At 39.1% G+C, this 23,629-nt stretch overlaps 1 protein-coding gene across 1 annotated transcript in view; it reads left to right on the forward strand.

Annotated features, from left to right (window-relative positions):
* The window catches only part of LOC136877208 (sodium/hydrogen exchanger 9B2), a 186,316-nt gene extending 163,093 nt beyond the window's left edge, over nt 1-23,223 (forward strand). Inside the window, exon 12 of the mRNA XM_068228763.1 lies at nt 23,094-23,223. Within this exon, the coding sequence (XP_068084864.1) occupies nt 23,094-23,126 (33 nt within the window). The 3' untranslated portion in view covers nt 23,127-23,223. The remainder of the gene's footprint in view (nt 1-23,093) is intronic.
* The last annotated feature ends 406 nt before the right edge of the window (nt 23,224-23,629 follow it).

Genomic DNA, 23,629 nt, shown 5'->3' on the forward strand with positions numbered 1-23,629 from the left:
TATGAGGATTTTCTCGCTATCCGTTAGGTATTCAGTGAGCACCACCAGTTATAGGGAAACCACCTAATGAGCCGTACTGGGCCATAAAGTGCTATTGCAGCACGATCATCACACTGGGACACATTCTGTTCTGGCTGCTGAGATCTTTGAGCACCCAACTGAGCATTCAACCTGGTCTATTGTAACGCTACTGTCCTGCGAGCCTGCGTGACACACACATCCACCTGTGTGAGAGAGACCATGCACCACACATTTTCCTGTAAAAGTAAACATAGGGTGAGGCTCTCCTCTGTGGGAAAAGGCTATATGGACATTTGAGTGGTGATAAGGAAGAAAACAGAACAACTGTAAGCTGTTACGATAGACCAAGTGTCATATGCAGCAGTGGGTGTCTTCTGCTGTTGAGTGCACCTTGTGTAACTGTACACTACAGGCAGCTTTGAGAAACAGTAACTAATAAACAGTTGTAGCGTTTTGGACCGCACTCTGTCTCCGCCCAAAAACTTGGATAAATTAGTAACATGCTTTTTGAGGCCTTTTCTGGTGGTGCTGAATTTAATTAAGATACAGCCTGATGTGGATATCGTAAGCCATCTTGAAGGCTACTGGTGATGGAATTTGAGCCCACCTACCCATTCGCTTGATCACACTCGCATCCTCGCTTCCACTCCTGAAACATATCATCGCTCTTAATTTGAAACCTTGTATCTCTAGTTGTTGTAATTTGTTAAGAATGATAATAACATTGATAGAATGTAACTTTTATATAGGAAATAGAAAATTATCAATAAATGCCATGTTGATGCACATAAAAATTCTGTTGTTATGCAAAAAACTGAAAATTAAAAAAAGATGTAATAACAGGATATAGGAGTTACAGGAAGTAATTAAAATTGTCTGGTCATTTGGAGATAAAGAGGATTCGCAACTAACTTCATTTGCAAATAATGATTTAACAAAGTTTTGTGTTAACGGAAATACATGCAATACATCTAGAGTTTGTTTTCCTTTTCTTTACATTACCATGAAAATCAATGTTTGAGGCTCCGTAGACATCTGAGGATTGATATTTTTCATTCGTTACACTGAACAGTTCGAACTCTGGAGTTACAGTGTTTTGGGATAAGAGCGACAACTAACAGTTTAGTAAAGGCAGCTTTAATTGTGATAAATGTTGTAGTTGTACTTAAGCTGGTTTGTACTGTAAGATGTTGTCAATAACATTCCTCATGTTGTTTTGTTTGGTGTTGAGAGAAGTGTGTATTTTGTTGTTTGGTGTGCTGTACATACTTACATTCTTGTTATTCTGGACTGTGATGTATGTATTATTGTCATTCTGAACTCTAAAATCTTAGTTTAAACATGCCGTTGTACTGACATAGGAAGTTTAAACATGCCGTTGTATTGACGTAGCAAGTTTAAACATGCCGTTGTATTGACATAGCAAGTTTAAACATGCCGTTGTATTGATGTAGCAAGTTTAAACATGCCGTTGTATTGACGTAGCAAGTTTAAACATGCCGTTGTATTGACATAGCAAGTTTAAACATGCCATTGTATTGACGTAGCAAGTTTAAACATACCGTTGTACTGACATAGCAAGTTTAAACATGCCGTTGTACTGACATAGCAAGTTTAAACATGCCATTGTATTGACGTAGCAAGTTTAAACATGCCGTTGTATTGACGTAGCAAGTTTTGCTTTAAGATTTCTTGCGTAACTAAGGAATTGAAAATAAGGGGCTTTTGTTCCATGCAAATGGATTGCACCTTGTGACTGCCAGTAAAACTCGTTCATCTAGATACTTGTTTATTAAAACCCAAAGAACCAAGACTTGTGCCAGAATGATTGTAATATATTAGTTGTAGACTTTTTGTGATAAATGTGGAGAAACTAGCAATTCTTTCTGCTGCTAATACAAGAGTAATGTGTCTGTCTTTCATGCTCTCTGGGCCTTCTGGGCAGTGTGTCGGCGAGCTCATCACTCCACGACGGCACTGTCTTTGGCTTTACATCAAAAATAAAGTTTTCACAAGGGAACCACAGTTGTCCAGGCTGGTGTTAGGTGACTTCACAGTATGTTAGCCTACACAGAGAGGAATATTTTTGGGATCTATTATTTTTGTGGTCTGTTTTCTTCAGTTGTAGTTAAGAATGATTTCCCTGCTATAGAAGTTAGTCCTAATCTGAACATTACCTCCATCATTGTTCTTCCATTGTGCTTGTCCTTTTAAATTAATTTCCTTCTTCTCTGTTGATTGTAACAGTGTCCCTTTAATCTTGTTGGCAGTTGAGGGCACATAGCCTACTAGATTAGCAGATTACCATGACAACAGGTAAATTATAAACCAGTTCTTCCACTTTGAAGTTTGCTGGTTCCATTTTGCAGCTCTTCAGATCAAACAGCATTATTATTATTTAACACTGTTGCCTCCATTTCTGTCCCTGGGCCTCCTGTACACTACCAGATTGCTTTTGGGCATCCTCGGTTTTGATCTGACGGAGTTCTCTCTCCTGCAATAGCAGTGATACCGCACAGCATTAGCATCTCTGTGGCATGTGCGTGCTAGTATAAGGACCATCCTGTAGACTTTAATTAAACAGTTGCAATTTCATCCAGCCTACATGATGCATAGACAGCACTAACAGAGCCAAGATTCTTGTTGATCATATGTAGTTTTAAGTAGAATCTGGGTGTGATTTGTCTGTAAACATCGTGACAGAGAGAGAAACGCAAACTTGTGGAGCAGAAAGAAATGAACTGTTTCCCTTCCACTCTATGAAGTACTTGTAAGTGTGATTTATAAACAACATCTATGAGACATTTAAGCAGAAAACTTATATTTTGTGAGAATTAATTTGAGACAATAAATTGTTCCTTTTCCATACAATCTGTAGTGCAAATACTGTGTACACCCTTCTCTTTCAGATACTGCCATCATATGCAGTCTCCAGCATCTCCATCTCTTCTTGTGTTCCCTTGTCACTCTAGCCCAGTCCTCTCCTCTTCCACTCCTTTTACCCACCTCTCTTCCTCTCAGTCGTTTTCCGGTTACCTCCATTTCGTGCGCCGGCTCTTCTTTTACTATATCTCTAACCTCCTCATTTGTCATCTTATCCATTCTTGTCACTGTCACTGCTTCTCAGAAATGTCATTTCACTTGCCTGTATCCTAGTTATGCCTCTTGGTCTCGTTACCCAAGTTTCTGCATACGTCAGAATAGGTATATCACCCTTTTGTTTCTCTGAGGGACATCCTTTCCTCCACTTCCCAGACAGTTTAAATTCTCTACCTTCCTAGGCTGTTCCCATCCACGCATTATCCCTCTCGTAGGTCTCTCCTTCTTTCTAGTTGTGATCACTATCTCACTCTTTTTTGGCATTCAATTTCATTCCACATTGTTTCACCTCCTTTTCCCATGTATGCAACTGTTCCTGGATATCCGCATCCTTTTGTCCCGAGACTAACAAGTCATCTTCAAACATCTTCACTTTCATTTTTCCTTCCCCAATTTTCTGTAACATATGAGAAACAACACAGTAGTTTCCACCTATTCAATACAAAATATATTCACAATATTTTAAAATTACATGGAACTAGTTTCAACCCATCCAGGGGTCATCATCAGCCACATCAAAGCAAAGATCACTCTTGACGAAATCCTAAGAACATGTTAATTTTAACAGTAAGATTATTATGGAATAACAAGTGAATGTGGTAAATGAAAAGAGATGTGTGTTGTTACTTATATGTTATTCTCAGTTCAATACGGACCAACAACATGAAATTTATAACCCAATTTTCGTTGCCACTTTTGTAATTAGCTCATCCATTACTACAATGAAGAACGGAGTTTACAGAGCACTTCCTTGTCTTAATCCACTTTCTTTGCTCAAACCAGTCTGTTCTCTGCCTACTTTCACACAACTGACACTCTATTGTCTGCGTCTCTACACCTTTAATCTGTAAGGCTTGTTTCTGCACACACAATCATATGCTTTGTCAAAGTCCAAGAAGGCCATCAGCAGACCTTTACCCCACTCAAAATGATTCTCTTGTAACTGTCTTACACTGTGGACCTTCTTGATCTGAAACTATACTGCTCTTCTCTTAACTTCTCTTTCTGATACTATTCTCCAGAATCTCCTCAAACACCTTTGTACGGTGATATATCAGTGTGACTCCCCTGTAGTTCTTGAAATCTTTCCTATTCCACTTCTTGAAGATGGTTATGATTATCCCCATCTTCCAGTCTCCTTCCATACTACTTTCAACACACGATATGGCCACTGTTTCCGTACATCTGCTCACCATCTCAATACTCACTTCATCTAAACCTGGAGCCTTCCCTCCTTTCACCTTTTCTGCTTCTCCTCATGTTAATTCTTTTTCTTTTTCCATGTTTCTTCCTTTCTCCATGCTTTTGCTTTCCTCCTCTTTACATCCTTGTGTAAATCTTCAGAATACTCCCTCCATATTCCTTTGAGTTTCGTTTTTTAATCTATCATCATAACATCTTCCCTCATGCCTATCCCCTTACTCTTTTACTTGTCCTTTTTTATTTCTTTTGCTACCTTCTTCCATCATGCTTGTCCACTTTTCCATCCATTTTTTCTTCTCATCCGTTACACCCTTTTTAGCTTCTTCCTTTTGTGTCTTATGTTCCTCCCTTCTCCCCCTTGTTCTCTGTTGAAACCACAGTCCAAAAGCTTTCTTTTTCTCCCCAACTGCCACTTTGATTCTGTCATTCCATCATGCGGTCTTCTTGAAACTTTTCCTGGTACTAGTTCTCCCACAAACATCCTCTGTACTTTTTACGGATGTCCTCTTGAACCTTTCCCATTCCTTGTCTCCTGCTTTTGTATCAATCTGTTGGTAAGTTCAGTCTTATTTTTTCCTGGTATTCTTCCTTGGTTTCCTTCTTCAGTTTCCATATTTTGATATGTCTTTCTTGCTTCTCTGTCCATTTCCTTTCCTGCATTGTTCTCAGTTTCATTACCAGTAGTGTGTGGTCACTATCTAGGGCCCCTGATGGTTTTACCCTTACATCTGTAACATTCCCCTTCATTTCCCAGTCAGTTGGCCGTGTGGTTCGGGATGCGCGGCTGTGAACTTGCATCCGGGATATGGTGGGTTTGAATCCAACTGTCGCCAACCCTGAACATGGGTTTTCTGTGGTTTCCCATTTTCTTACCTTCCCCCCACTTCATTTAGTCTGTGCCAACCCTCATACATCTAGTTTTCTTCTTCTCATCATGTCTACACCCTCTTCAGTGTTCCAATTCATAATCCTGTTCCTCGCCAGGGTCATTGTCTATTACATCCGTCCGGCTTACTGTTCCTTATTTCTTAAGAGCAGGTTGATATCCATTACCAACTTGCCAGAGCTCCATTAGCCACCATCATTTTCAGGATTCCTGTAGGGCCTTCACAGCTACCATAGCAGCCTCAAGGCATTGTCGGTCCCCACTGTACTTCACCCCCATAGGCTATTGCCTACTTGATGACATTGCCCATCTCTCACGGTGTGGACGAGGGTTTGAATTTGTGGGAGATACCATGAAGTGTGCCATTGTTATCCACCTGATCTCTTATTCTCAACTGCCACCTGTAAATTAGTGGTGAGGGCAACATCTGTGTTTCGCCTAGTGGTTAAGAGTTAGCTGTGAGAAATTGTGGCAAAAGAAGCAGTTACTCTTGCGCTGCCATGGTACCAAAATGAGCAGGCACAAGTAGTAACATATTATGATTACAATAAGAGAAAGAAAACATAAGGCCCAAAATAAGACAGGACAAAACTTACCTTAAAACCCAGAGGTGAGATATGGAAGGAATGAACGAGGAAATATCCCTAAATGGTATCAACACTAATATCAGTTAAAAGAAAACCACCTTTTTAAGTCAAAACGAAATTTACTTTATGAAAAATTAAGTTTTAAGATTGATTTAACAGAAAGCAAAAATTAATATCATCAATTAAAAATCGAAAATTGGGAACAAGGCCAGAATTCGCCGGCACAGCTATGACGACATACTTACGGGACCTCCTGGGAAGGAGGGGTTTCGGGTGGGGAGAACTTAAAAGATACTGAACAACTTTCACCTTGTATTTCCTCTCCCTTCACTTTCTTTCAGCCCCCGCCTGTATTTCACCGGCATCCATTTCACCTATTTTATACGTAGTTATGTCACTTATATATTCGCATAGTAATCTAATTTTACTTACCTGTTATAAATTCCTGGCGACAGGCCGTCTTGAACCAGCGATCTTCAACTCCGTAGTCCATCAGCTTATCCACTTAGCTAACACGTTACTTGATAATTTGAAGCGTAAACGATGTATATATAGGTACATATAGTACATTACCAGTAATAGAGATGGCATTGCAATTAATTCATATTTACCCCAAAAGATGACTCTGTCGTCTCTCTCTGAACTGTCGCCAACTTAACTTCTACGAGGAACAAAAATACATCAAACTGAAATCACGAGTTTCATTACCAGCAGTGTGATTATTGTTTGAAGAGGGAGTACAAGTAGACAAAAACAAACCAGTCGTGTGTCCAGCTATGTTATAGTCTTGATTGCTATCTTAAGAGGAAGTAGGCCCACAACTAGACGAAAACAATCGAGTTGTGTGTCCAGCTCTGTCATAGTCGTGATTATAGTTTTAAGAGGAAGTATAACTAGAGATAAACAGTCGAGTCGTGTGTTCAGTTCTGTGATAGTCGTGATGATTGTTTTAAGACGAAGTACAACTAGCCAAAACAATTATAACTCTCGTTCAGTGCTGCATCCATACTAGTAATTATTATTTTAAGAGGGAGTACATCTACGCAAACACAAGAAGTCTATCTTCTGTCTACTCCTGTGCCAACTTTTGGTGAGTACTCATAAATTCATATCCTGTCTCAGTGGTTGCAATATACTCGTGTGTATAGTGTTGCTTTCCTATTCGTGATGTCATCACCAAAAGTGTACTTCCAACAACAGTCGCTCAATTAGCAATGCTGTCGCACCTAACCTAACGTGTCACTACCAGTGGTTTTCGGTGGATCACAACCTAACCTGTCACTAACAGTGGTTTTCGGTGGATCACAACCTAACCTGACACTACCAGTGGTTTTCGGTGGATCACCCCGCTAAATTAGTAATGCTGTCGCACCTAACCAAACGTGTCACTATCAGTGGTTTTCGGTGGATCACCCCGCTAAATTAGTAATGCTCTCGCACCTAACCTAACCTGTCACTAGCTTTGGTTTTCGGTGGATCACTACCTAACCTGACACTATCAGTGGTTTTCGATGGATCACCCCGCTAAATTAGTAATGCTGTCGCACCTAACCAAACATAACCTAACCTGTCACTAGCTTTGGTTTTCAGTGGATCACAACCTAACCTGTCACTATCAGTGGTTTTCGGTGGATCACCCCGCTAAATTATTAATGCTGTCGTACCTAACCAAACCTAACCTAACGTGTCACTACCAGTGCTTTTCGGTGGATCACAGCCTAACCTGTCACTATCAGTGGTTTTCGGTGGATCACAACCTAACCTGTCATTATCACTGGTTTTCGGTGGATCGCAACCTAACCTGTCACTATCAGTGGATTTCGGTGGATCACAACCTAACCTGTCACTATCAGTGGTTTTCGGTGGATCACAACCTAACCTGTCACTATCAGTGGTTTTCGGTGGATCACCCCGCTAAATTAGTAATGCTGTCGCACCTAACCAAACATAACCTAACGTGTCACTACCAGTGGTTTCTGGTGGATCGCAACCTAACCTGTCACTAGCAGTGGTTTTCGGTGGATCACAACCTAACCTGTCACTATCAGTGGATTTCGGTGGATCACCGCGCTAAATTAGTAATGCTGTCGCACCTAACCAAACCTAACCTAACGTGTCACTACCAGTGGTTTCTGGTGGATCACAACCTAACCTGTCACTAGCAGTGGTTTTCGGTGGATCACAACCTAACCTGTCACTATCAGTGGTTTTTGGTGGATCGCAACCTAACCAGTCACTATCAGTGGTTTTCGGTGGATCACAACCTAATCTGTCACAATCAGTGGATTTCGGTGGATCACTCCGCTAAATTAGTAATGCTGTCGCACCTAACCAAACCTAACCTAACGTGTCACTACCAGTGGTTTCTGGTGGATCACAACCTAACCTGTCACTATCAGTAGTTTTCGGTGGATCACAACCTAACCTGTCACTATCAGTGGATTTCGGTGGATCACCGCGCTAAATTAGTAATGCTGTCGCACCTAACCAAACCTAACCTAACGTGTCACTACTAGTAGTTTTCGGTGGATCACAACCTAACCTGTCACTATCAGTGGTTTTCGGTGGATCACCGCGCTAAATTAGTAATGGCTGTCGGCAGCCCTGAAGATGGTTTTCCGTGGTTTCCCATTTTCACACCAGGCAAATGCTGGGGCTGTACCTTAATTAAGGCCACGCCCACTTCCTTCCCATTCCCACCTATCTGTGTCAGTGCGACGTAAAGCAACTAGCAAATAAAAGTGGTTTTCGGTGAATCACAATTGCTTTCGTAAAGGATGCTAGAGGCTGTTGGCCGCTTCGCGGCCCTAACATGGGGGCTTATGCCCACCGACTCCCTTTTGCTTGTCTCTAGACCAATGATTTTGCCACTAGCCGGACTTAACCAAACCAGATCAGTGTTTTTCCTACTTGCCGGACGTACTTAATATTCGTAAAGTTTTCGCGAAATCAAGTCAGCCCCATCATATCGCGCCGTTAATATCTATTTCACTATCCAACTAGTCAATTTTTAACCCAATCTAGTGCCAATCTTGTGGCTGTGAATTGTGTTACGCAGTCTCAAACAGCTAAATATACCAGACCATTAATTCATACATTTAGCGGCTGCTACACGTTCCTTCGAATTATCCGCCATGTTTGCAAACATCAACTCGCTAAACACGTCATACATGACGTCATATAGACGCACGAGCAGCAGCCGCGGAGCCCGTGCTCGCCCGTGCCGGCGGATCCTGGACTTATACCCGAAAATTGTATAAATAAAAACAATTCTTTAAATAAGAACAAGATTAACAACCAGAACACTAACCCTACTTGAAACGTGATCGGCCGACGCAAAGGGAAAATAGTTGAAATGCTAAACCTATAATCATCAAGTTTAAAATAATATTTTTACATATATGCTTAACGCCATTCTTTTAACAAATTTCTAATTTGTTATCAAATTCTGATGGTATCGAAAGGTCCCACTGAGTTTCCACAAGGCATGTCACCTTATCGATCCACTAACAGTTACATTAAAATATAAATAAACCAGAAAAATATTACCTCGAAGAAGCAAAGAAAGTGAGGAAATAATCAATTAGAATTGAAGAATTAAATAAAATACATCGCAAACATTAAGTACTTCCAACATCACCATCACAATAGCAACGACCAAACAAGGAGATGGACCAACCAATCCTGAAACACTACACAACAATAGGAAGCACACACGAGATAAACAAAAGAGAAACCGTTAGATCCCTTAACTCAAAGAATTACAAGTTAATATAAAAGGAGAAAAGAAAATTAATATTAAGAATGGAATCAGAAAATAATAGAAAACTCTTGCGGAAACTCACGTGGTAGTTAAACGCCTTTAACGTAATTTTGAAATTAATAATGCATTACATAATGTTTTAAGGAGCCTGCTGGTGATGATAACAATAAAAATTAAAATTGTAATTAACCCAACTTCAAGCACGGTGAGACGTGTTAATTCGACTCAAATGGAAATAACACAACTTGTTAGTAGACATAAATATCGATTTATACAAGGAAAGCAATAAATTTAAGAAAACATTTTCAACGGTTCGAAACTGGGACGTGATATTCAAAAGCTCCGCGACATAGTTCAAAATGATAACCACGAGAAGCTGATGTCTTGGTCCAGAAGGATTTTTGAATTCACAGCCAAAAGACTCCAATATTTAATTCAAGACTGTTCTTACAGTGCTTTGGACAGCTGCATTGTGATATGCGGATCACTCCCACAAGATACAAACCACGCGGGTCTGCATACCTGAAGTTATACTAAAATACGATAATTCACAGAAAATATGATTAAAACAAATTGAAGACGACCTGATGACACCCTTCACAAGGATGTTTATCCTGGCTCCATCGTTACTGGCCAAACCCGTATGCCACCGCTTTCCATACCACAAGTTGACTGCATGGCGACTCAACACGGAATGGCGGACGTACTCTCATGCTCTGCTACCGTTAGGCATCAAGGAAGCAGCTGCGCGCTCATTGGTTAGAGCAAATGAAATTAGATTCGCTGCCAGGGGACAGCACTAAGCAGGAACGAACATGCCAAGAGCAGAGTTGAAGAGATACACAAATTAAATGTGAGAGAAGCGCTCGGAGTCGAGGTAATATTCTAAAGTAAAATTGTGACATCCAGTCACAGAAGATAAAAGCAGAAGAATAATGGGAAATAAATTACCCGAAAACAAATTTCCACGACGGGATGCCATATCCAAAAATGTTAACAAAGGGAACAACAACGTAACCTCGGTTACAGCCTCCCTCTCCGAAACTTGCCATATTTTCAGACATAATTAGCTTCATAGTAATGTGGTCTAGAAACAAACTAAATTTGTTAATACAGTCCACATAATATAATGACCACTGGTACCATATCCATCTTCAAATACCCAGAGTATGTACTGTAGATAATACAGCTTATTTAAGTACCAAAACTTTTTACAGTCCAAGTTCATGTCAGATTTACATAATACACAGTAGACACAGTCATAGCCCATTACATTAACAATTAAGTTTGAATTTTCCACGCACCGAAGCAGTTATGTTTGCTTTTATGCCTATGCGTTCGGTTAGAGAAATGCACGATCACAGTTCACCCTTGAGTTAAGGAGTTCTATGCACAATATAAATTCCAAACTATGTGTTTGAACTGAGTCGGTTGCAAAATAGTTTGTTACGTATGTTTGATAAGATTGAAACATATCTCAATTGTCACATAGTATGCCTTTTCAAACTATATGTTCTGGAAGTTACTTCACAGTTCACAACAAATGTTCAATTCCTTCAGTGGCACATGTCCTTTAGTGTCTGCAATCTTTGGTACATTATACTTTATCCACCAACAAAGTTTTTGCATAATACGTCCCGATGATGAAATTTTAACACTTCAAACCTAGCTCTTATCCTAACTATTGGGCTTCAATTTTAAAGAAACGCACCGTGTTGTTCCTTTTCTATCGCTTAAATAGCACTAACGGACAAGAATAAACGCAAACAGCGCAAGGGGGGGATAGGAAAGAAGGAAAAGAAAAATTGCTGAACATATTTCTACGAGGATAATAAGATCCATATGTTAACATAATTTTTAGCTTACAGGGAATTGACCTAGGACTACAATATACCACTAAGCTAATTAAACACCAGAAAGGAAATTAGGTATACAACACAGATCAAGGTAGAACACATAGAAAATGAGAACAAACAAGACACAACCGAACACATAAACCCAGGCACTGTACACTGAAAACAAGTTACGTAATCAGAAGGATTTACACACAATAAACTAAAATTGACATCAAAGACGAGTGCAAAGCTACATAAGGCTAAATGATATCAGAAATCCCAACACGCCTGGACACGATAGACAATACCAATCACCCATTCACAGCTACACAGGGTTTCGCATACAACACGGTCATTAAAACGTCCCCAAAGAACACAGTGGAAACATAATGAAGGGCCGCAAATCAAATATTCTCCACTAATTAATTGCCACATCATCTTTATAACACAACAGCAAGCGGGCAATCATGAACTCCAAGATAAACGCAGGTTGAATTTACGATGCAACGAATTTGTGGCGTACCGACAACCGAAGAAAAGGACAATCAACTCGTAACAGTGATGCAATGCTTATCAAATTATGTCATATCTAATCAGTACCCACTATCTTGACAACAATGACATAACCGTTATAAGATGGAGCAACAACAACAATAGCAAGAATTAAATCCGTTACGTTAAGGCAAATTAAGCTCCAAAGGGTAATGTCACCTTCAGTATTATATAGAAAATAAATGAGTTCTAAGAAAACCTAACAATAATAATAATAATAATTGTTCCGGGCTATCTGTGGAACGCAGAGAGTTGGAAGAAGGTGTGGGCTTGAATGGGTCTAACTACAATATCAAAATTGAATTGAAAGTTTACTGTAACTAAAGGTTATATTTCTTTTAGAATTTCCAACTTAACAATTTTCTTCACTGAGTGAACAATAACAAATTTGTGGATTAAAATAGAGAATCCCAGAATAGGGCATTTAACAATTTTGGGCTTCAAGCCCTCGATTTACAAGATCCGAGCTACAAGATCAAGTTTACAAAATTTACAATTCAAAATGAGGAATAATTAAGTCAAGGGCAGAAATCCCCCAATTGAAGAGCACTTGCTCCAAAATTTACAATTTTTAGCCTTCCAAGGAACCTCACACTATAACAAAACTTTGAAAAGAACGTACATGCTCTCGATTTCGTACACCCCACTCAAGGCAATATTACATCAAAATATTACACTCTCTGGCCTCATAAGGCACGAATTACAAATGGAAATACTTTTACACAGGGGTATCTAGTACCCAACCTACCGGACCTTTGCGGAAAATAACAGGTTAAATAAATGGCATATCAAAAACCTACAGTGCTCTCGGCCGATGAAACTGCGGCTTGTCCAAAAACTACTGGTGGTTCGCATGGAAATAACTAATACATTACAGGAAGAAAACAGTTACGAAAACGTAGTCACCTCAAATCAAGATGAAGGGGAGCTCGAGAAGGTAACTCACTCTCTATCCCCGATTTACAGTTAAAGACTTTATGAAATTTTACATGAAAAAGAAGTAGTGTACATTAAAACGGTTACATAGTTAGAAATTCGGACCTTCCCCTCGGACAAGTATGCGTAAAGAGCAAGAAAGATTGAATTTGTGGCCATTACCTGGTAGATGTTCTGCCGGCCGAAAGACGACGATAGGCGAGGAAACTCGAAAAGCTGTAACTTATATACTCTCAGGGAAGGTTCGAGAGGAGTCTGGGCTAATCCGTACACACCCTCTCATTTTTATTGGTTGAATCTAAAAGTTCCACTCAAAACTGAACAAGAAGCCTGTGATAGGCTGAAAATTAAATACAGAAAATTTCCATTGGCCAGATTCAAAACTGGCGTAATGAGACAGAAGTGTTGCAAACCTAGAATTACATAAAAACAAATGGAAATTGATGAAATCTATAAACACAAAATTTATTTCAATAACACTTCCTTTACCTTGCACCAGAGTGCATGACTACAGTTTTTAGTAGTGACATCTGTAGAAAAATGTCCAAACTTCTTGATTATAACAAAAACAAGGGAAATCCAATCAGTTTAGGAAACTTCACAATAACACAATTACTTAATATTTCAGTAGTGACATCTTCTGATTAAAGTCTCAACTTTATGTAGTAGCAATTTCACATTTTGGTCGATAGAAGAGTTCATTAAGGCGCTTATTTTGAATGTGCGGGATTGAGGTGTACCTCCCACTACAGACCGCCCCCCAAATGTCCTTCCTTGGGGTGACGCAGAAGAAATTTGGAAAAATAATTCCAGTTGAAAAATATTTTTTTTTAGTCTTTCTGCGTTGACCAACGCATATTGAAGCCTTTTTGTGATTGCAGAAGTTAATTACATGGTGATTTCTTTTGACGGCAAGACCTGCCGCCACTGCCGATACCCAGGTGAGGTCGCCGAATCCGAGAGGGGTAGTCGTGGTGATGGGCGCCGCAGATCAGATGTAAATGAGCAGCCCCCAGATGTGTTGGCGATAGGCTTAGCGCACTTCAGCCTTTGCCGGGAAGATGTCGAGAAGGAGACGTCACTGGAGCCAAGTGGACCCATTCTCCACTCTGGTATCTCTCGCTAGATATTGCAGCACGGCGGCTGACTGAAACAGTAAGATCTAGGCGACAGAGAAGTGTTGTTGGAGCCTTGAGAGTACGATGCAGAGGGGCGGGCGGCGTAGGAGTTGAGTGTGTGTCGAATGTGCGGGGATGCAGGAGACGAGGGCGTGGTAATGCCAACCAGGGAATTGACCACTGGAAAAATCAGAGGGGAAGATCGTACACAATAGTTAATGTACAACCATGGGGCAGAAGGCCTCTAATCACTCCTTAATATACTCCAAAGAAATATAACCTTCGACTCCTGCCAATTTTTAATGGCTAATGTAATCAACAATAAAATTACACAGGTTTCACCTGAGAGAGGTGAACCCTAAAGATTCTCTCTGTTACTGGATTACTGACTAATAATGTAACCGGGGTTAAGAAATCAAGAATGACGCACGACCCATGGAATCTGGGGGCAAGCTTGCCCGCAGGAACAATTCTTTTTACCATGACCTGATATCCGACTTTTAAATTGGTGGGCCTCTTTCCACGATCACATCTTTCCCTAACCTTTTCATGGGAAACCTTAAGATTATGTTTAGCTTTCTTCCATAAATCTCTAAGATTATCTGGATCTATTGTCTCTGGTAATATATCATTAAGTGACCAAATGTTAGAGAGCGACGTGTTAGGAACAAATTTAAACATAAGAGAAGCTGGAATGAACTTATGGGACTCATGAACCACCGAATTTAAAGCAAAGGTCAACCAATGCAGGGACGTATCCCACCTGGAATGATATTCATGATGAAACGCAATTAGAGCAGATCTAAGATTACGTTTGACCCGCTCAGCCAGAGTTGGTTGAGGGTAATAAGCTAAAGTAGTTACATGCGATATAGACAGGTCAAAACAGAATTTACGGAATAGGTTGGATGTGAATGCCTTAGCATTATCGGAAACTATATATTGACAGGCGCCAAAATAAGCAAATATGGTGTTCAAACAAGAAATAGTGGACTGAGCGGTTGCCAGCTTAGTCGGAAATAACCAAGAGAATCTAGTGAAACCATCTACACATACTAGAATGAATTTATTTGCGTTCCCGGTTGATTGTGGGAAAGTTCCGACGTAGTCTATATATATAGACATTCCATGGGGCGAGACGCTTAATGAGATGACAATAGACTTAGCTTAGTGGACATGGTGGGCTTACTAAGCAAGCAAGATTTACAAGCTTTGGCCAATTCTCGAATTTCGCCGTCCATCCCTTTCCAAATGAACAATTCTCGGAGCATTTTCCGAGCTTTGAAGATCCCTAAATGCCCCCCATGGGGTCTCATGATAGTACATACATTGACGTCTAGTATTAACTTCCAACACTCCAGCAGAAAAGCTGGGCAGTAGTGCCCCTAATTGCCATAGCAAGAACTCTAAAATAAAGCCGGAACATATAGCAAACAGAATTGTTGGCTTAACCAGAGCATCAGCAGATACAAAAAGGGATGAAACAAGGCAGATCTTAAATGAGCTTAAGATAGAACTGTCCAGAGCTGAAACAAACTCGCAGTTCTCCGAGGATTTTTCTGTTGCAGAGATCTCAGCTGCTTTGAAGGAAACAAAATCGGGGAAAGCAGCTGGCTTGTATGGTATCCATCCCGAATTTCTGACGCACAGTGGTCCTAGAATTATGGAATGGCTTGCTAAATTCTTTGGCGACATCGTAATGAAAAGAAGGCCCCCAAATCTTCTTAAAAGAACTAAAGTAGTTGCTGTTGTGAAGCCTGGGAAAAGTGGCTGTAATGATTATCGACCTATTGTTCTACTGAGTATCTACTACAAACTACTAGAGAGATTGATCTATATCCGAATCTCACCTACAGTACTTCAGCACATTCCAGTTGAACAAGCAGGATTCAGACCTAACAGCAGCTATGGCGATCAGGTTTTGGCACTAACCAGCCATATTGAGCAGGGCTTTCAAGAAAAATGAAACTGGTTGCTGTGTTTGTTGATTTATCATCAGCCTATGATACAGTCTGACGAAAAGGGATGATCCTGAAGTTCCTGAAAATTATCCCTTGCAAGACCCTAGCTTCCTTGCTCAACAACATGCTATGCAATCGCCTAATTCAAGTACATCTCAATGGAAACAGAAGCAGATTCTACAGATTAAATGATGGATTGCCGCAGGGTTCTGTTCTTGCTCCACTTCTCTTCAATCTCTACACGGCATATCTTCCATCCACTGCGTGCCGAAAGTTTATACATGCTGACGACATAGCTCTAATAGCACAGTCCACAAACTTTGAAACCGCTGAAGCCATTCTCACACAAGATCTCCTAAAAATGGATAGATACTTCAACACCTGGCGATTGAAACCCAATGTAAACAAAACAGAGATTAGTACCTTCCGTATGGACAACAGTCTAGCTTAAGCCAGTAAGAAGGACAGACGTGTCGTGTGGCGTGCGCCTGTTGAGTGGAGTGGAGTAGGAGTGGGAAAGCGGTAGGGTCAAGTGGACGGCAAGGAGATAGATAGGATGAGCTGGGTAGACGTTGAAGTTATGAGGAAAGTGGTAAAAGAGGTAGTACAGGAGTTATGTGCGTTTGAACAATTAAAAAAAAGATGCTTCAGGAGCAAGTCCAGGAGCACGAAAAGACGAGACAGTGGATCCAGGATTACATGAAAAATACAAAGGCAATGATGGAAGACAGCGAGAAAGAGAGAAAATAAAAAAATATGGAAGAGGAGCTGGTAAACCTGAAGAAAGAAATAGCAGTCTACAGACAGGAGCGTAAGAAGAGATCCATATTTATTTACGGGATGGAGGAAAAAAAGGCAGAATCTAAAGTGGGCATTATTTACAAAGTGGTAGATGCCATACAAAATAAAATGAAAATTAATTTCAGTAAGGTCGATGTAGACAATGTGGAGAGAGTTGGCAAGGTTGGCACAGGCCCATAAAATTGTTGCTGCTATCTTCATTGATGGCAGATATAGTGATAAGGAACGCTGGTAATCTACAGTGTGAGAAAATTGGAGTTAAGAGGGATTTCGGAAGAGAAGAGAGTATGAATTTCAAAATTCTTAAGAAGCATTTAGTAAAAGCAAAAATTCAGGGGTTGAGAGCGTATATTAGTGGCCAGATACTTGTGGTGAGCGACAGAAATTGGACCCGAAAGTGGACAGTATCGAAACTGAAATTAATGGATGAGAGTTTGAGGCAAGAAGAAACTAGCAGGGCTGATGTGCATATTATCAAAGGAGGAGCACCGAGCAGAAGGGATTCCTGGGAAGCGATCGTAAAAAGAGCTGATGAAAGAGTAAATGCAAGGAGGATGGAAGAAGTCAGGAAATTAATGAACGAACTAGCGACGGAGGTCAGCGTTAGAGAAGAAAGCAGGATGCAGGAAGAGAAGATGGAAGAAGAAACACAGGGGATAACAAGTAGACATAATCAGAACGAAAATAATGGTTTGAGGGAGGAAGCAGAAGTAATAAGTGCCGTGGCTAAAGGGAGAAGCTTGAGTTTGAAGGACTTATGGGGTAAAAAGGGAAAAATGGAAGAAGTAATTACGAGAAGTAAAAAGACAAGTACCAGTAGTAAGTAACCTGGTTTGCCTAAATGGTATTGGTGATAAGAGAGGTAGCGAAGTTTAGATGGCATTTATTCAAGTGATGAGGTAGCGAAGTTTAGGTGATTGTAATTGTAATGTAAATGAGGACTGGAATTGAAGTGTTAAGTATGAAAGGTGACAATGATGGACGGATGATAAGAGAGGTAGCGAAGTTTAGATGGTATTTATACAAGTGATGGTGTCTGATGTGTATTGTAATGGTTAAAGTAAATGTGGCCTGGAATAGAAGTGTTAAGGGAGGTTGGAAGAATGTGTGGGTCGGTAAATATGTACTGATGGTTAGATTCAAGTGATGGTGTCTGCATGTGTATTGTATGATGGATGAAGGATAAGAGAGGTAGCGAGGCGATAAGGTGTTTTTAAGCGTATTGTAATTGTGTGTATTGTATGATGGATGAAGGATAAGAGAGGTAGCGAGGTGATAAGGTGTTTTTAAGTGTATTGTAATTGTGTGGTATTTATTCATAAAATGGATGAATTGTGGAGTTCGATAGATGGATGATAAGAGAGGTAGCGAAGTTTAGATGCTGTCTTTAGGTATAAGATGGATGGATTGCGGAATTCGATGATGGATGATAAGAGAGGTAGCGAAGTTTAGATGATTGTAATTGTAAAGTAAATGAGGACTGGAATTGAAGTGCTAAGTATGAAAGGTGACGATGATGGACGGATGATAAGAGAGGTAGCGAAGTTTAAATGGTATTGGTGATAAGAGAGGTAGCGATGTGTGGGTCGGTAAATATGTAATGATGGTTAGATTCAAGTGATGGTGTCTGCATGTGTATTGTATGATGGATGAAGGATAAGAGAAGTAGCGAGGTGATAATGTGTTTTTAAGTGTATTGTAATTGTATGGTATTTATTCAAGTGATGGTGTAAGATGGATGAATTGTGGAGTTCGATAGATGGATGATAAGAGAGGTAGCGAAGTTTAGACGGTATCTTGAGGTATAAGATGGATGGATTGTGGAGTTCGATGATGGATGATAAGAGAGGTAGCGAAGTTTAGATGATTGTAATTGTACGAAAGGTGGCGATGATGGATGGATGATAAGAGAGGTAGCGAAGTTTAGATGGTATTTATTCAAGTGATGGTGTCTGTAACCATTACAATACACATACAGTAAATGTGGCCTGGAATAGACGTAGTAGCAGAATGTGAGTGCAACGGAAGTATGGAATCAGCAACCCCGAGGGAGTCAAGTAGAGGAAATGTAGGAGGAATGGAATGAGCAAAGGTTTGCGTGTATGCAGGGGCATGGAGGTCTGTGACATTCATAATATCGCTTAAGTTGCATATTGTGGGAAGACAATAGTAATATTCAGGAGAGAAGTTGGACGTGACATGAAGTGGCCAAGGATGACTACCGTGGTGACCTGCATTTGGGGGATCACGTTTCCGGAGTATCCGAGGGGATTCATGCCATGTCCAAGGAATATCATTATTTTACTAAATTGTTCTATTCATTTTCTGTTCATTACGTGTATTATTTTCTTTTCATTTTCTGTACAGTACAAATAGCGTGAATTGGTTTGGTTGGACATTGTTATTTTTCTCTTTTGAAGGATCACATGGGTATTGTTACTGCAGATCTGGAGAAAAATAATAAATAAATAAGTAAATAAATAAATAAATAAATAAATAAATAAATAAATAAATAAATAAATAAATAAATAAATAAATAAATATAAAATAAGAGTTTTGTCTGTACATTGCTCAGAATTTGGAAAGAATGGTATTTCTGTATCGGTCATGTCCACAGTAACCAGGAAATGCATTTTTTACTTTTCTGTAATGTATGTATGTATGTATGTATGTATGCATGCATGTATGTATGTATGTATGTATGTATGTATGTATGTACACGCATCACTATAAAAACGGCTTAAGAGAATTTATTGAAAATCGGTATGCAAAGTCGGGGAATAAGTCGCTACAATCTAGGCTATAAATAATTTTATTCACGCTAATAGAAATGGTAGTTTAGGGGAGGGCCTAAAATTTAATTTTCAAATATTTATGTTTTAGTAGTCCTATCTTCATAAAAATTGGTATGCAAGGTCGAAGAATACGTAGCTGCAATCTAGCCTAAGAATAATTTTATTCACACTGAGTGAAATGGTAGTTTAGGGGAAGGCCTAAAATTCAATTTTAAATATTTGCGTTATTAGTGGTCTTATTTCATTGAAAATTGGTTTGGAAAGTCGGAGAATGAGCCACTACAATTTAAGCTATAAGTAATTTTATTTACGCTGAGTGAAATGGTAGTTTAGGGGAAGGCTTAAATGTAATTCTCAAATATTTATATTATTAGTTGTCGTATCGATAAATACTACATATCCAAAGTTATAGAGAATTAAATTTCCGACCATTTACGTCTTATACATTTTACCGTACCGGCTATGATAACACAGGTATTCATGAATTTGTATTTTTGTTGCTAAGTCCATATCAAGGCCGAGCCACGAGAAAATGGGTTAACAGAATTTAATGAAAATCGGTATATAGAGTCGGGGAATAAGAAATTACAGTCTAAGCTATAAACAATTTTATTCATCCTGAATGAAATTGTAGTTTAGGGGAAGGTGAATAAAATGTAATTTTTAAATACCGATGTTATCGGTCCTATCGAAAAGTACTATATTAAAAAGTTATAGAGAATACAATTTCTGATCATTTATCTTTTATTCAGTTTTACCGTACCGACTATGATAAGAGTGGTACTTCAGAGTCGGAATAAAACGAAATGTGAAGGCCTACAATACCGAAAGTGCATAACATTGATCAACAATAACATTACATTGACCATTGTTTATTGTGATGTTCTTTGTCTCTTATACTGCCTCTCAACTCCGATAGATGGGATTACTGCTGCGTACCGAGTATAACAGCCTGACTGAATATTGGCGGGAAATAGGTGGGGAGTTAGAAAACTTTCTTCTTTAGCAAGTCATTCCTCTGGTGCATATATTTTCTGATACAGCTGGTACGTAACACTGGATCATCATAGTATTTCATATATTCGATCCCTACTCTGACGCGCTGTTTTGAATGAGCAGTGTGCATACTTAAGGCAGAGCCTCACTTAGTGGTAGTAGTTTCTTTTTTGCTAGGGGCTTTACGTCGCACCGACACAGATAGGACTTATGGCGACGATGGGATAGGCAAGGCCTAGGAGTTGGAAGGAAGCGTCCTTAGCCTTAATTATGGTACAGCCCCAGCATTTGCCTGGTGTGAAAATGGGAAACCACAGAAAACCATCTTCAGGGCTGCTGATAGTGGGATTCGAACCTACTATCTCCCAGATTCAGTAGTAGTAGTGTGGCCTGGTCTAGAATAACAATTTAGGCCTTTTCCAAATTATAGCACCACAGTATTCACTAAATAACTCAAAATTCAACTCTGTAAAGAGCCGTTTCTTAAGGAAAGCTTCTTTCTCTTCACTTTTATTAAATTCTATATTCAATTTATTCCAAACTAGCAGTGAAGAGGGGGTTTCTCTTCTGGCTTGAGGGAAAATTTGCCTTCAAGTCAGATAAATATTTCCGCCGCCAGTGTAGTAAATTTATATTTTCCGACACATCGGGTACTCCTAGGAAACAGAATATTAATTGGGCAAAGTTTTCGCCCTGTGAGTCTCCACTATTCAACCCTCTCTCCGCCGAAGAAGCCGAAGAGTGTTCACGGATTACCGCTGTCTGCGGTAAACCCGACCTATTTCCTTGGTCATCCGCTGAAATCCAGATTCAACATCCACATGAGTACCATGTTTAATTTTATTTCTGTACATCTTTGTAAAATTAATGTAGTCCTTATTTATTCATTGCAATAACTTCTCATAGTTTAAGTAGTTAGAATTTTCATTCCTTCTTTCTTTGGTGGAAGGTAGTTTGTGATTGAGCGTGAATGTGTACTTGGGCTCTATTAGTTAGTCAGGTTGGTGTGAATGTCATCGAGACTTGTCTTGACTGTCCCGATTCAGCATAGGAGTGTGATAAAATTAATTGACCCGTCCGATAATAATAATTTGATTTATTAATTAATTTAAAAATTAATTTGGAGTCATACGGGACAGAATATCGACACATTTCACTATATTAGGATTTTCCTTGATGATTTTGCGATCTTTTATGGAACTTAAATATGCTGGAGTCATCTGTAAAATTTATTGTACTTTAGCCTACGTGAATATGACCACGTGCGGGTAATAATAATAATAATAATAATAATAATAATAATAATAATAATAATAATAATAATAATGGAATATCATTACGGTTTAAAATGTGGGATAAGGTCATGAGTATAATTATTGTTTGAACTCGTATGGCATTAATGTGTGCTCAGATTGAGTAAATGTGGGCCTGGAATACGGCTGTGTCTTGACAGATCACTTGTTGCATTTACTGTGTTATTGTTATAATTTTGGACTTAGAAATGGATTAGAGATTTTGTGATTATTTTTGTGAGTCCATTAATTGAGTCAATTAGGAAGAGCATATGTCGTTGGACGTAGATTCTTCAAGTAGAGCACGTATTAAACGAGAGCCATAACTTATTAGGAGAATAAAAATAGTGGCTCAACTCATTGACCGCAGACGCGTTTATTTATTTGACCTGCGTATTAGGCATTTTTGAAAAATAATTTTATTGATGTTTTTTATCTCTAACATTTCCTGGAACATCGTTGTGAATTCAGTTTCATTATTGAAGTGATAATCCTAATACCATCACCTCTCAATCTATCGCAAGGGTATTTATTAGCTGATACTGTCATCTGAAATTTTTCTCTGACTTTGACTAAAAATAAAAATCAAGGGTTAGAATTCGCTAAAATATTTCTTAATATTACCGTGTACGCGAGTGTGAGTTTGGAATGAATGATTTATGGATATTTTGTGATTGTGATATTTTTCATGGTGATTATTTGTCGTGATCTCTTGTTCGCTCTACGCGTATTTTGTCCAATTTTGTGTCATTTTGGGATGAGCATATTTTTCTCGTTTATGAACCTTTAGTGAATGTTATCGGGAATTTAGATAGATTAGGGTCTTGTACTTTAAAGAAAAATGAATAAGCAAGGACCATGTCCATGGATCGAATTCACCGATTAAGAACTGTTAACCTTACATGTTGTAAAAGTTAGAGTAAACGAAGGGAACGTTGTGAATGACGCAGTGTCAATTTATGGAAATTACTGAGGAAAAACTTTAAGAATAATTGTAGAAATGTTTCAGTTTATTAATTTATAATTTAGGAAGGTTGATTAGAAAATGATTTCACCAATTAAAAATTTTATGTGAATTTTTCAGTTAAGGTGAGGAGATAATAGTTCAGTTATTAATGGCAAATAAATGGCCGAAGTAATTATTTAATTTAAAGATCAGTTTATGTGAAATTGAGAAAGGCTTTCTCAAAAATTAATTCGGTTATTTTATAAAATCAAGTAGGCTAATTTTTATTCGTGTATTTGCAGAGTCGTATTTTCTGGGGCCGAATTCCCAAGTAGTTCAGAACCTGGTCGAGAAGATCTCTTTTAAATTTCAAGATTTTGTTATAAATTTTCTTATTGTAGAGAGTGCTTAGTTTTTAATAAATGTTAAAACCTATTTTTAGTGTTCCTTTTATTTGCCGCTAGTCCTTAAGCTACCCCTGCCCTTAAAATTTATGCACAGCCAGTAAGCGAACGGTCTACCACTGAGACTCTCGCTCACCGGTTGAGCTGCCCGGCAAGAAGGGGGCAAATTTTTAAGTGTATATATATAGTTTCTCTGTACCCTCTATACGCCATACGAAATAAAAAAGTAGTACCTGAAGATCTTGAGTACAAGCACAGCTGGAACTACAACTTTCATCCTTTGATCATGCCTCGACGGGAAACACAAAACCCCGTTTCTCAATACATAAGGGACGACATGTTCCCCAGAAGAAAGGGTTTCTATAATAGGAGCCAGTGCAGAATCTTCACGTTGGTATGTTACAACATCCCGAAACAGCATGGGGGCATCAGTT

Source organism: Anabrus simplex, chromosome 7 (assembly GCF_040414725.1).
Source record: "Anabrus simplex isolate iqAnaSimp1 chromosome 7, ASM4041472v1, whole genome shotgun sequence".
In the NCBI taxonomy this organism is placed as follows: domain Eukaryota; kingdom Metazoa; phylum Arthropoda; class Insecta; order Orthoptera; family Tettigoniidae; genus Anabrus; species Anabrus simplex.